This window comes from Rhinatrema bivittatum, chromosome 2 (genome assembly GCF_901001135.1).
Source record: "Rhinatrema bivittatum chromosome 2, aRhiBiv1.1, whole genome shotgun sequence".
NCBI lineage: Eukaryota > Metazoa > Chordata > Amphibia > Gymnophiona > Rhinatrematidae > Rhinatrema > Rhinatrema bivittatum.
Window position 1 is genome coordinate 145,280,122 of NC_042616.1, and position 13,897 is coordinate 145,294,018.

The 13,897-nt window shown below is 38.3% G+C and overlaps 1 protein-coding gene across 1 annotated transcript in view; it reads right to left on the minus strand.

Moving 5' to 3' along the window:
- Nucleotides 1-863: 863 nt before the first annotated feature.
- The window catches only part of SPAG6 (sperm associated antigen 6), a 334,049-nt gene continuing 321,015 nt past the window's right edge, over nt 864-13,897 (minus strand). The window contains exon 11 of the mRNA XM_029588711.1: nt 864-1,374. Within this exon, the coding sequence (XP_029444571.1) occupies nt 1,308-1,374 (67 nt within the window). The 3' untranslated portion in view covers nt 864-1,307. The remainder of the gene's footprint in view (nt 1,375-13,897) is intronic.

A 13,897-nucleotide genomic window follows, 5' to 3' on the forward strand; every position in this document is an offset into this window, starting at 1 on the left:
GTGGCTACGCGTGTATCTATTGAAATCCCGCGTACTCTTGTTCGCTCCTGGTGCACGAACAAAAGTACGCGTGTGCGCAAATTTATAAAATCTACCCCTAGATATTCTACAGTTGTTATTTATAGATACACGTTTTTGGTGTGTTAAACAGCAATAAAACAAAATATATTTTGAAAAAGTGATTTATGCCCTAGACCTTCTTTCTCCTGCTTGTACAGTTATTTGGTTTGTATCAAAACTCATAACACCAAAGTATATTTCACTAACATTCTTCATATAGTTTAACCACCATTTTATTCAGCATTTGAAGCAATAACATGAGGAAGATCCATGATGGCTGCTGCCTTAACAGCTATGCAGAGCATATATCTTAATCTTCTTCAATTTCCCTTTCTTCTGAATTATTTGGATTTATTGCTAAGAGAAAACAAAAGAAATCTTCGTCTTTTACTGAGAAACACTGATTGTCCATCCTTCCTCAGTATCCAGGAGACTGGGGGATTGCAGCTTTATCCCTCTGGTTCCCAGCCTGAGATGTTACTGCCATATTAATATAAAATATCTTACCAGCAGATGGGATATATGTTTTTTGAACCAAATCAACTTTCAGAATTAGTGAAGAACCACCAGAAGAAATTTAGTGAAGGGCTGTGTCTGTATTTTTGTTAGAAGACTGATTACATGTGTGATATTTTCTGTCTGGTCTGGTTGCAACTGTTTGATGTATTCCTCTTTTTGTTTTCTTCTGGGTATTTTCTTGTTTCTCCCAACTTGTGCACTTTTTTCCTTTTTGAATTGAAATTCATTACTTATGTTTTTGCTTGATTTTTCTTTCATTATAGTTTTTGAATGCTTAAAGATACAAAAGAAGCAGTAAATATACTGGCAATAATCAAAATTATTTATTAATACCGGGCAACAAGATTTACATTAATGAGTTTTTCAGCCAAAATAGGAATTAGCTTTTGCTAACATGATAGAGTTAATGAAATCTAACCTCACAGACCTTATATTTAATATTTTATCAGACTTTGTTTTAGTCACCTTATTTCTTATCAAGGATAATATTTCCCCATCCACAAATACTTTCTAACTTTTACTGAAACAGTAAGTGCTAAAAGATGTTAGGCAATTTCTTGTACATTTCTATGATTTGTAAATAGAAGAGTATAACACATTGAGATTAGACAAATGGATATATTCATATTTCAGACACCAATGCAGAATTTAAAAGATTGTATTTGTATGTGCATCAATAATACAGTAACAAAATTCAATATATAAATAAAATAAACAAACCGAAGGGCTCATATAACTGGCTGATACTGGTCTACTCTTTCCAAGATAGTCTGTGAAAATCCAGGAGAATAATATCTGTAAAAGAAACCGGTATATAAGTTACTGGAGAAAATGGATTCTTATAAAATCTCACTAGCTCTGTGAAAACTTAAATTTACTATAGCAAACTGGCTATGATAAGAGCAAAATTGTACAATACAGCTCCCATTGCACATGAACTGGGAAATTCTTTTTTAAAGTGTTAGTCAAATGTATTTAGGGAGCCCAATTTTAAAACACACCATTTAGGACTGGTACATGCGGACTTCTGCTTTCAAAATTTTGGCTTACATTTATAAGCTTGCTTTGAAAATCAGCTGGTATGTGCAAACACTTGCACGTTATACATGTGCAAGCTTACAGCTGGATGGAAGTAGATGTAAATGTCCATGCATAAATGTACGTGTATACTTTCAATTTTAGAAAGTACATAGGTAAATGTTTTCCCCAACTTAACTCCATCCCGAGAACTACTCTTTCATGTATGCGTAAAAGTATGCGTGAAATTGCTTTCATGAATACTTTTGCACATACAACCCCCAGGGTAATTTTCAAAAGGCCTACTTACGCATATAAATTGGAGTTTTATGTATGTATATGATTTTGAAAATTCACTTTATAAAGCTAAACAGGAAATCTGTGTGGTCATGTCACCTGAGCTGCGACTTTCCACTTGGAGAAGGTGTTAATTCATGAGGACCCCCAAACGTTTTTCAGAAAAGCAGAAAATACTGTTTTTCTGTAGTTCCTCTGACTTACTATCGTGGCGATATTAAGTTGGAGGAACCAAAAAAAGGACAACCAAAAAAAAAAAAAAAGTGTCGCCAGTGGTCAATTAATGAGCATCCATTTTCCTAACCCATGGCTGTGCACAGGTTAGGAAAACATTTGCTTGTAAAATTAAGCATTTTCCTAAGCCGCTGACAGCTACCTCTCTTGGACGCCTGTTGCCAAGGGGGCACTAGGGATGCAAAATTTTCCCTAGCGCCTCCATTTTACAACGGCAGCCTATTTAAATATTAAATCAGGCACCCAGGAAAGGTGGATCGGCTTGTGTTAGGAGAGCAAGTGCTCAATCATGAGCGCCTGTTTAAAGCACGCCGATATTGCATTGGCCTGATTATGTATTGTATTTAACAGTAATCTATGATATATGTTTTTATTAATCACAATATAAACATATAGCATCATTTTCTATGAAGCTTTATGTTTTTATAGATGTTATTTTATTTAACAGCCTAGAAGTGACGATAGTGTGATCTACAAAATTTATAAATAAAGAAAAATAAATCAAAAAGAGTAAAATTAATAGAAAATATAAATAAAGCAGGATTGGTTAAACATACACTAAAAGGGAAGGTATAAAACAAATAAAAAGATATCATATAAAACTCATACAAAAACAAATAAAATAAACACAAAATATGCTAACATATAAGGAACATATCCTTAAGAATACCTCAGCATATTATAGGAAAATCACAAGGAAAAAAAATTCCCAAGCTAGATTTCAATAACCTTACTAAAGGGTAAAGTTTAAGTCTCTTTCTGTATGTACAATAATCTTTCTCAAGCCGCAAAACAAGTGGCAGGGACTTCCAAAACAATGTGGCTAAACAAGCAAAAGCCATTTCTCTTGTTTTATCTAATCTAATTTCTCTAAAACTAGAGGAACGAAGACTGCGAACAGAAGCATATGGAATCAATAATCTAGCTAAATAAGAAAGATGATCAAAATGGAGAGCTTTAAATAAAAGCTTATATTAAACTGGATTCTTAAAGATATAGGCAGCCAGTGAAGGATTTTCAGAAGGGGTGCTCCATGAGCATATTTCTGTCTCCCAAAAATCAGACTGGCTGCTTATTCCATACTAACTGGCCAGCCTTTTAGTTGAACAGTTGCCTAAATCTAGCCAGTCAAAATCTGACTGGCTAGATTTAATGTGGCTGGGTTTTCTGGCTAAAGTTAGCTGGTGAGCACTGAAAAGCAGCACTTACTGGTTAAGATATAAAAAAAAAAAAAAAGACTGATATCAAATCTCTGCGCTGATAAAAAAAATAAAAACATGTGAGGCATTGATCCTCCATCCCAATTCCCTTTCCACCCTTCTTCAAGGAAAAGATTTGCAGGCGGCGACCAATGCCACTGTGGGAACCACCTTCCAGTTAAAAGTTAAATTCAGAGAGGTAGATTTTAAAAGGGTTGCTCGCACAAAAAACAGTCACATATGCGTGTATGCAGGCCACACGCAACACAAATTTTAAGAAGCTGTGAAGTACGCGCATACATACCCATGTACGCGTCAAGAACAAGGGAGTGGAAAAGGGGCGGGGCATAGGTGTTCCGGGGCAGGCCAAGCTTCATGCGTGTAACTCCGAATTTAAAAAATGCTGACCATGGTGCGTGTCCGCATATTATCCAAATAACTTGACTGCTGGTCCTGATGAGAAGCAAATCTGGAGATTTCCAGTTTTAGGGCTTTCAGAACAGCGTGAAGGTTCAGGGTCAGGTGGGGGGCTTACAGGATGAAGAACTAGATCTCAATATCAACGGGACACTCTAGTGGACTAATTTGAAAAACTGTTTTTTCCCTCATGTGAGCATGTTTTAAAATGTGCCTGCATATGCAAAAGCCACTTAAAGCCCTAGCGGAAATACGCGAGGGTCACTTACTCGAGTCGCCTCTTAAGATTATGTGCAGCAGGGGAATTTAAAATGATACACACGATATAAAATTGCAGCATATCTCTGCTCATGCGACAATACATGCATTTATGGGCGCATGTGCGTTCCTTTTAAAATTAGCCAGAGAATGAGAAATGCTAGATTCCCTTCTTCCAATCGCCCATTCATTATTATTAAAGTTGTCTGTTGCTTCTCAATCCTGCCACCCCTGCACCTGACATTTAAACAAAATCTTATGTGCCTCCAGGTCATCTTCCTCCCCCTACTCTTCCAAACCCATCCCCCGAACCCCATACATTCCCAATAAACCCTTAGACCTACCTGGAAGGAGGTAAAGATTTACTGTCCTCCTGGCTTAGCTTCCATCTTTGCTCTGACAGTAACAATGCAAACCTTGTCCTCTTAGCATCCAGTGTTGCTGTCATAGCAATACTGGAAACCAAGCTGGGAGGAGGCTAAGCTTTTACTTCATCACAGCTTAGCCTTGAGGCTTATTTGGGGAGAGGAGGGGACTTAGAAAGATTCAGAAGGGTGAGTAATGTGAGGAGATCAGAGGTACCTGGGCATTTGTTTAAATATCAGGGAGGAGGGGGAAAAGAGTGGGATTGGGAAGCAGCAGGACAGTTTTTATCTATTTATTCATTTGGATTTATTAATTGCCTTCTCAGCAAGTGCCCAAGGTGAAATTACATTGAATTAAAATTTAATGATGATTAAATACATCAATGATTATAATAAAGCATAAAACATATAAATAAAGAATGTAAATATAATACACAAAAAATAAGATAACCACAATACAGAAAAATCATATCTTCATTATAATAGCCATTTGAAAATATAATCAAAATAGCACATAAACAAAACAGCAAGACAGCTTTTGAATACTGTGAGGTGGGGGACATGAGAATCACAGCACTACATATTTTGTGCTTTACTTTTGGCTGAGGAAGGGAATCATGTGGAGGACTGTTGGACCTCTGTGCAATGTTTTCCTTTGACTGGGATAGAGAAGGGGTCTTGCAAGGGGATTGTCGGGCACCCTGTGCAATGTTTTCATTCAGTCAGGAGGCTGGATCCTGTGGGGAGCTGGCGGCTCCCCTACATAATTTTTCCTTTAACTGGAAGGGAGGGGGGGATCCTGCCACAGGCTTTTGGCCCCCCACAAAACTTTATCGGTTTCAGGGCAAGAGGATCCTAAGGACTGGGAACCTCCCTCCCCCCTCCCCCCCACATGGCTTTTAATATTGGCAGCAGGGAGAAGAGATCTGGCCAGCCAGATTTAGACCTGTTATTGCAGCACCTATATTTGGATGGCAAAGTTTGGTGCTTAGTGATAAAAATAATCTTATCCCACCCCCAGGCTTGCCCAAAATTTGGCTGGCTGCATTTAGCCAGGGAACTAAATTTAGCCACATAGCTTGCTCATTTCTGAAAGGCTTTGATCTAACCAGCCAGGTTATTATTAGTTGGCTAGATCCATTTGAATATTGACTTCAGTCTGCACTGGCAAGATATTATAAATAGAAATCAAATACAACTCTCAAACACATCAAACTTATAGAATATAGAGGTTTAAATTGTGACCTTTCATACTAGGCACTGCTGGCTAACATAGCCTTCATTGCCTTATATATCATCATTGGTCACATGCAGTAATCCAAAAAATGTTTAGTAGTATTTTTATAATGCAAGTAAAAATATCAACTTATTCAAATAAATCAAAGCTACTTCTGTCCCACATAATGAGATCAATATACATAACTGTGTCTGTAATTGCCTCTCTATGTGTCTTGGGAATACTTACTGATGAAGTAAGCTGTAGTAACTCTGATTGCTCGGAAATGTATTTTGTATAAGTGGATTCAGAGTGATGCACCGACGTTTGATTTTTGGTTTGCAAAAATGTTGGATCTTTTGGAATATCGGACCTGGACTATGATGTTGCGGGGAAGGAAATTTGGGACTCATTTATTAAGCAACTACCGGTTGCTTTGTGTCAGGTGGTCTACTAAATAGAGTAGAATCACCACAAAATAACTATAAACTGTGATCTGTTCAAAATACATCAGCTCTTCTTCAAATTTGAATGTGGATGTTAATGTCCCAAAGTCCAACAGAATGTTCAAAGTAGCTGATACTATTGGCAGAATGTTGTAAACTTCAGCTGTAGGCAAATTTGAAGCCAGATACTAAATATGGTCATGGAATATATGTGAGCTCTAATGAACTGAAAGCAATGCAACCTTTTTTCTCCAGTTTTTGTGATGTAATCTAAGCTGGAAATTTCAAAATTGCCAATAAACAAACCACCAAAAACTAATTGGGATTAAACAGTACTCACATCACTTGAGTACATAGCAATCTACATGGAAAATTTCAATATTTATTTTATTTACAGCCTTCAGTATCCATGGTTCTACACAGGTTACAATCAATACATTCATAAAATAAAACCAAAGGTCAAAAGACCAAACAAATTAATAATTTAGAACAGAAGAGTCAGTTCAAGATAACTAAAACAAAGTAAAATTGATTCAAATCACTAAAGCTAATATCTAATATAATTGCTTGGTCAGTTGCTAATATAATTAATTTATCATTGGAACAAGGTAATTTCCCCGATAAGTTGAAATGTGCCATAGTTCGTCCACTTCTAAAGAATTTAAAGGCTGATACAGCAAACCTAAACAACTTTAGGCCTGTGTCTAATTTACCATTCTTAGCTAAACTAATTGAAAAGGTAGTACATGTACAACTCTTGGAATATCTTGACAATAATAATATTTTATACCCGGCACAATTTGGTTTTAGAACGTTTTGCAGTACTGAGACCCTCCTTTTATCTTTAACTGATACAGTCCTTAGAGGACTTGACAGTGGCCAATCATATCTCTTCGTCTTGTTGAACATCTCAGTGGCATTTGATACAGTTGATCATGGTATATTGATTCATAGGTTATCTGAAATCTGTTTAGCTGGGAAAGTCCTAGAATGATTTAAATCTTATCTAAGAAATAGATCCCTCAAAGTCAAGCTAGGAACATCAGAATCTGACTTAGTGCCTTTACTGTCTGGGGAACCGCAAGGGTCGTCGCTCTCTGCGACACTCTTCAATGTTTACATGTTGCCGTTATGCAAACTGCTAGCAGGTCTAGGATTGATGTACTTTATTTTAACAGACGACGTCAGATTTTACTCCCTATCACTGGTTCTTTAAAAAGTGCACTAAAATTATGGGACATATATTTTTCATCTATCAAACAATTATTAGCTAACATGAATTTATCTCTTAAACAACAAAAGACTGAAATTTTGCTGATCCACATCAAATGTGATCTCAAGTTGAGAATGGAAGCCGAGAATACTGATCCAAGAGCTTCTATAGTTAATGAAGTTAGGGCTTTTGGGATTATATTGGGCACTGAATTAAATCTGAAGGGGTTCATTAACAAGCTGATGAAATATGGCTTTTATAAGCTGCAAATACTAAAGAAACTAAAACCATACCTATACCCCAATGATTTTAGAACAGTTCTTCAAGCTTTGATTTTTTTTCTAAATTATATTACTGTAATGCCCTCTTGTTGGGCCTTCCATTAGCCACTATTAGACCCCTCCAATTACTCCAAAATGCAGCCGTGAGAATTTTAACAGGTTCCAGGAAGTATGATCATATCACACCCATTTTCAAAGATCTCCATTGTTTGCCCATTTTTTTTTATCAAATTCATTTTAAGGTTTTATCTCTGATTCATAAATCATTATTTAATGATAATTTCGAATGGTTTAGTGCTGCTCTTCATTTTCACACACCTCAACGAAATCTGCATTCTAGTAATAAGGGTTTTTTAAATATACCATCTCCTAGGCTGGCTCATTTAAATTGTGTCAGAGAGAGAGCACTGTCACTGGCCGGACCCAAATTATGGAATGCATTACTATCTGACTTAAGGCTTGTTAGCAACTTTCAAACATTTAAGAACCACCTAAAAACTTGGCTATTCCGGCAGGCTTTTGGTGAGCATATATGACATCCAAGGTCCTAATAGGTTTTTTAGGCCTTTTCATGTCTTGTTTTATTAATTGATGGGTTTTTTTTTAAAATATATTACATGTTTTATTGTATTTCTTTGTTTTATTATTGTATTTACTACATTTTTTAAATTAAGTTATGTATTTCATTTTCTATGTGACATTGATGAAGATATTCTTTTCGTATTGCTGTTATTTATGAATTTTATATGATGATTTAGGGATGATTATTTAGGTATACCGGTATATAAAAATAAATAAATAAATAAATAAATAAATAAAATATCGAGGGGTGACATGATGCAGTCAAATTTTGTGTTAATCATGTTGTAATGTCTTTGACTACTGGCTCTTAATGTAAATGTGAATCCAACTGTCCCATGAACCTTCACATGTAAACTTGGCCAGAAAGAAGTCCTCTTGTTTCAATCACAATCAGAACTTAAGATAGGATGGAATTAATTCTTGAGCTTCTTCGGCATCTATTAAATGGTACACTTTTTAGGATTCATGGGTTTCGTGGACCCTTGGCCTGAGGTGATTGTTGTTACAACCTGAAGGGTGAAGCTCCACAGGTCCACCCCGTCGAGAGGCGAGGTCAGCTGCAGCAGGGAACACAGTAGTAGAGACAACGTCCTGCATCACTACCATGTGATTGCAGGGTAGGCCAGAGCAGTGCCGTGAGGCAGACCCCGAAGAGCACAAAGACAGGGTCTACTGTAGGCGAGTTGCAGAGGCTGTCCTGAGGGGCGGGACAGCGCAGAGTCAATCTTGGCAGTAGTAACGTAGGCTGCCCCGAGGAGCGGGGAAGTAGGAGCAAGTCACTCGTATGGAGATGGAGACACTCCCTGAGAAACGGGGAAGTGTGGAGCAAGTTGCAGATGTAGAGACGTAGGCACTGCCTCGAGGAGCGGGGAAGTGCAGAGTGAGTTGCTGGTGCAAAGATGTAGACATGGCCCCGAGGAGCGGGGAAGCATAAGCAGATCGCTGGTGTAGAGACATGGGCTCTGCCCCGAGAAGCGGGGGAGTGCGAGCAGGTCGCTGGTGTAGATACGAAGGCACTGCCCTGAGGAGCGGGGTAGAGCAGAGTCCAAGTATCCGATGGCAAGGTAGTTCTTAGGGTAACCCCGAGGAGCGGGGAGGCCAGCAGGCAGGACTTCTGGAAAGCGCAGGGACCACCCCGAGGAGCGGGGAAGTCTGGAGACAAGTATCCCAAGGAAGTGCACGTAGGCCCCCAAGGAGCGGGTACCTGAGCCAGAGTCCAGCATTGCAGGTAGAGATCTGAGATAACCACCGACGTCTGAGGAGACAGGAACAAGCACCAGTAGCGAAGGAACTCATTGCCAAGGGAGGTGCTTATAAATCCCAGCTTGTGATGTCATCAATCGGGGTGCCCCTGAGGTTCTCCACCATAGAGTCTTTAAAGAGAAAGTCTGTGGCGCGCGCGCCTAGGAAGGTCCGGAGGAGGCATAGAGGTCGGCGGCATCCCAGCCGCCATGAGAAGTCTCGGGAGGCAGACGGCATGCGACGGCATGCGGCAGCAGCGGCTAATTATAGCTGCGAGTTCACCCGGAGAGGAGAGCAGGGCAACACATGATGTGAGTTGGGTCGGCCGCGACTGCCCGCGGTCATAACAATACTTTACTTATAATGGCGACTATCCACCTATTTTTAAAGGTGACAGAAGTTATTTTTTTATCTTGTTGCCAATTGCAAAGCAGGTGTCTCAGATACAGTGGCATCTCTAGGCAGAAGTATGGTGGGGAGCACAGGGAGACAAGTATGGAGGGAAGTCAAGCCAAAGTAACATTTCCATGCATCATACCCACCCCCATGGCACAGCCCTTGCCTTCAAACTGGTTATAAAAGACATAATAAGAAAAAATCCAAAGGACTATCTATGAAGTTAAACAAACCCCCAGCCAGTTTCAATCATAAAAGTTATTTATTTAAAATAAATGCTGAGCATTAACCAAATGATTAGCAGGAAGGAAAAAGACTTTGTTGATTAATGGAGTCTTTTCAGAGTCAAACTGAGGAACATCCACAAAGTATTTTTTTAATGCAGTAGAGGGAGTTTCTCCCATCACTTTAGGAAAATTAAGGAATATAAGATTTAAATGTCTGACTTGATTTTCAGGGAACTCCACATGTGGAGACAAAGTGAGAGTCCTTAACCACAGACATATTAAAGGCTTTCATATCCTTGATAACAGATTCCATATTAATCATCTTCTGAATAGTGGCAATTTGGGAGTCACAGTTTGTCTTCATAGATTCAATCTTGCTGGCAAGAAGATCAATTTTATTATTAGAGTCTTTCAAAGAACTACCAAGGCTTACTAGTAGGTCCCAGATAGCATCCAATGTTACAAATGCCAGCTTGGTAGTCAAAAGAGAAAACCTCACCAGAAGAGCCTTGCAGATCCAACATCACACTGCCCGTCAACACAGACTCAAACGATGGCAAAGGCTCTCCCCGAATGGCAACTGGCCAGGAGGATAAGCGGGCAGCAAAGCTCTCTCCTGATTCCTCGAGCAGCGCCAGAGAGAGCGACTGTTCAAACTCCAACCCACATACAGCCCCCTCCCAAAGGAGGCACAGACAGAACGTCATCATTCTGTATTTCCAATGGCAGTGGAATGGTGAGTCTCTCTGCAGGCAGCAATTGTGGATTCTTGGGGCTGAGCATGACTCACCCAAAATTGCAGCGGAACCTCCAGACCTAGTTTGTGCTGAATTGCAGGGCATGAAAAATGATATAAACTGCTGCCCGAGAAGGGTGTCAGGGGGAACACCCGAATCTTCACTTTTCGCTTCGAAGGCATAGTAAGGAAAACCAAGAGAAAATTACGGAGCAGCAAACACACTCTGCCTCATGCCAGAGTTGAAGCTATATGAAGAGATTTTTTTTAATACTGTTTAACCAAAGACACTATTTCTGTGACAGTTTTCTTTCAAAACAATAATGCATGACAAAGTATGAACAGAAGCCACTGTAGCTGTTTTATAAATATCTTCAATAGAGGCTGAGTGGAAGAAAGCTACTGAAGCCAGTCACTCAAATCTAATGAGCTTTTATTTTATCAAAAAGGTTTGTACCTGCAATACAAAAGCCAAGATGACAGTTTGTTTTCATATTGGGCAACCAAGTTTATTTGGATCATAAGAGATGAAAAATTGGGAAGATTTTCTGAGAAGCTGTGTTCTCTCTAGGTAAAAAAGGAGAATTTTCCTGCAGGCCAAGGTATGGAGAACTTGTTCTACTTTCCTGGTATAAGGTTTTGGAAAAATATAGGAAGAATTTTAGATTGTTTTAAATGGAATGGAAAAACTATCTTTGGCAGGAACTTAGGGTGAATTCTCAAGACTACGCTGTTTTTGATTATTTGAGTGAATGGAGGGTCTGCTACTAGAATTTGGAGTTCACTTACCCTCTGAGCAGAAGTGAGAGCTATAAATAAAGGACTATCCAAATCAGGAATCTGATGTCATTGATGCCATTGGCTCAAATGGAAGATACATCAGTTTTGTTTTTTTAAAAATTTTTATTTATAACATTTCAAATTTTACCTCAAGTAGAAACACTTGCTAAGGACATGTAGAAAAATTGAAAAAACATACAAAATCATTATAACATAAGAGGAAATAACTAAAAGGTGAATTTTCAAAGAAATGTGTGCATAAAAATGAGCAGATGAGCACATAAACAGCATGTACTTGTGCAAATTCTATTTTATCAACCTCAAACATAACCATGTAAGTAATGATGTGCGAATAAATTTGCTCATATAAAAAAGGAGCAGGACCAACATTTACACATAGAAGTTGATATTTTATAACCTTCCAAAGCAATGCACGTACTTATGTTACCTGTAGTATAGTTACACTTGCTAATTACATGGTATAAGTGAGAATAAAAGTCTTTATAGTCAAATACTGACTGGGTGAGGGATATGGGGAAACTGGGGAAAGTTTAAGCTGAAGAACCAGGAGGGTACTGATGGCCTAAACATGGACTGGGCAAACTGGTGGCCAAATTTGTAAAACTGTTAATTTCTTTCATGTGCACATGTTTTAAAATTCTTGGACTTGCGCGAGTAAAAGACAAGTATTAAGGAAAAGGTATTTGTCACATCGCTATAAGTAAATGTTTAAAATAGGGAGCATAAATACATGTATTTCACAGATATGCGCCACTTATCCAGATAAGTCTTATAAAAGCGCTGCTTAGCCGGATAAGTAAGATAGCCAGATAAGTTTTCAAATGCTAGCTACACAGCTATCTTACTTATCCGGCGAAGCAGCGCTTTTATAAGACTTATCTAGCTATCTTACTTAGTACCTGATTCACTAAGGATTTTTCCTATAGACACAAAATATAAATCTTAAACAGCGCTACTTTGCTAGATAAGTAACATTTTTTTGAGACTTTTCTAAGTGGTGGCTTTGCCAGCTATGTTGAAAATACATGCCACCAATCTTTTAAATATGCAAACATGTTGTTGAGTAAATTTAAGTATTTTATATAGTATGCACACACCATATAAAATGCATGTGCATGTCCATATTTATTTATTTATTTATTTGTATGTTTTTATATACCGAAGTTTAGCGAAAGGCTTTCACTCCGGTTTACAGTTAAAACAACATTGTACATAGAATCAATGGTTTACATTTGTAACTTTGGGAGGTGGCACATGCCTACCTTCAAGCGAACAATTAGAGAACATAGGTTTATATGAACGGGTTGCAGATTACAAGGTAACTGTGGGGGGGGGGGGGGGGGGGGGTAGAATTAGGAAAAATATGAACCAATTTATATAACAGGAAAGAATAAATGAAGCAAGAAAAAATAACTAAAACAAGATAAAATATGAACTGTCCTACTAATAACAGTCTCAACTGGGTATGATGCTAAGTAAACGTTTGGGAGGTGTTAGTGCGTAATAAAGTATTTAGCGGTGCATGAATTTCTTGGGGATGGAAGAGTGATCGTTTAGCCTATCCCTTTCTTTGTAAGCTTGTCTGAAAAGCCAGGTTTTGAGTAGTTTTCTGAATATTTTTTTTGTTGTTCTGTAGTCTTAGGTTTTCCGGTAGGGTGTTCCAGAGGTGAGGTCCGGCTATTGAGATTGCTCTTTTTCTTACGGTTGTGAGTTTGGCTGTTGTGACTGGTGGGATGTCCAGTTGTGCTTTGTTTGTTGATCTAGTGTTGCGTTGAGTAGTGTGTTGTTGAATAATGGTGTTAGGCATGTGTTTTCATTGTTGTGTATTGCATTGTGTAAGATGGTTAGTATTTTGTATTCGATTCTTTTTTCTACTGGTAGCCAGTGTAGACTTTTTAGGACAGGGGTGATGTGGTCCAATTTTTTGTGGCCGGTGAGGATTCTGGTGGTGGCATTCTGTAGAATTTGGAGTGGTCGGGTTGTTGATTTGGGTAGGCCTATCAGGAGAGAGTTGCAATAATCGATGGTTGTAAAAATTAGTGATTGGAGAAAGGTTCTGAATTCCGGATGGTTCAGGAGTGGTTTGAGGTGTTTTAGAATTCGAAGTTTATGGAATCCTTCTTTGATTTTCATAGCAATGTTCTTTTTGAAATTCATCTCTGGGTCAATCCATATTCCTAGATCTTTTACTTTTTCATTTAGTTTGATGAGAGTGTTGTCAATTTGGATGGCATGGTTCAGGTGATTTCCGGAGTTTTTTCTTTCAAGTAGAATGCATTCCGTTTTGTCCATATTAAGGCAGAGTTTCATTTGATTTAGCATGTTTTTTATTGTATTGAGGTATGTGGCTGATAGTTTCATTGCGTTCTCGAGTTTGTTACGGGTATGATT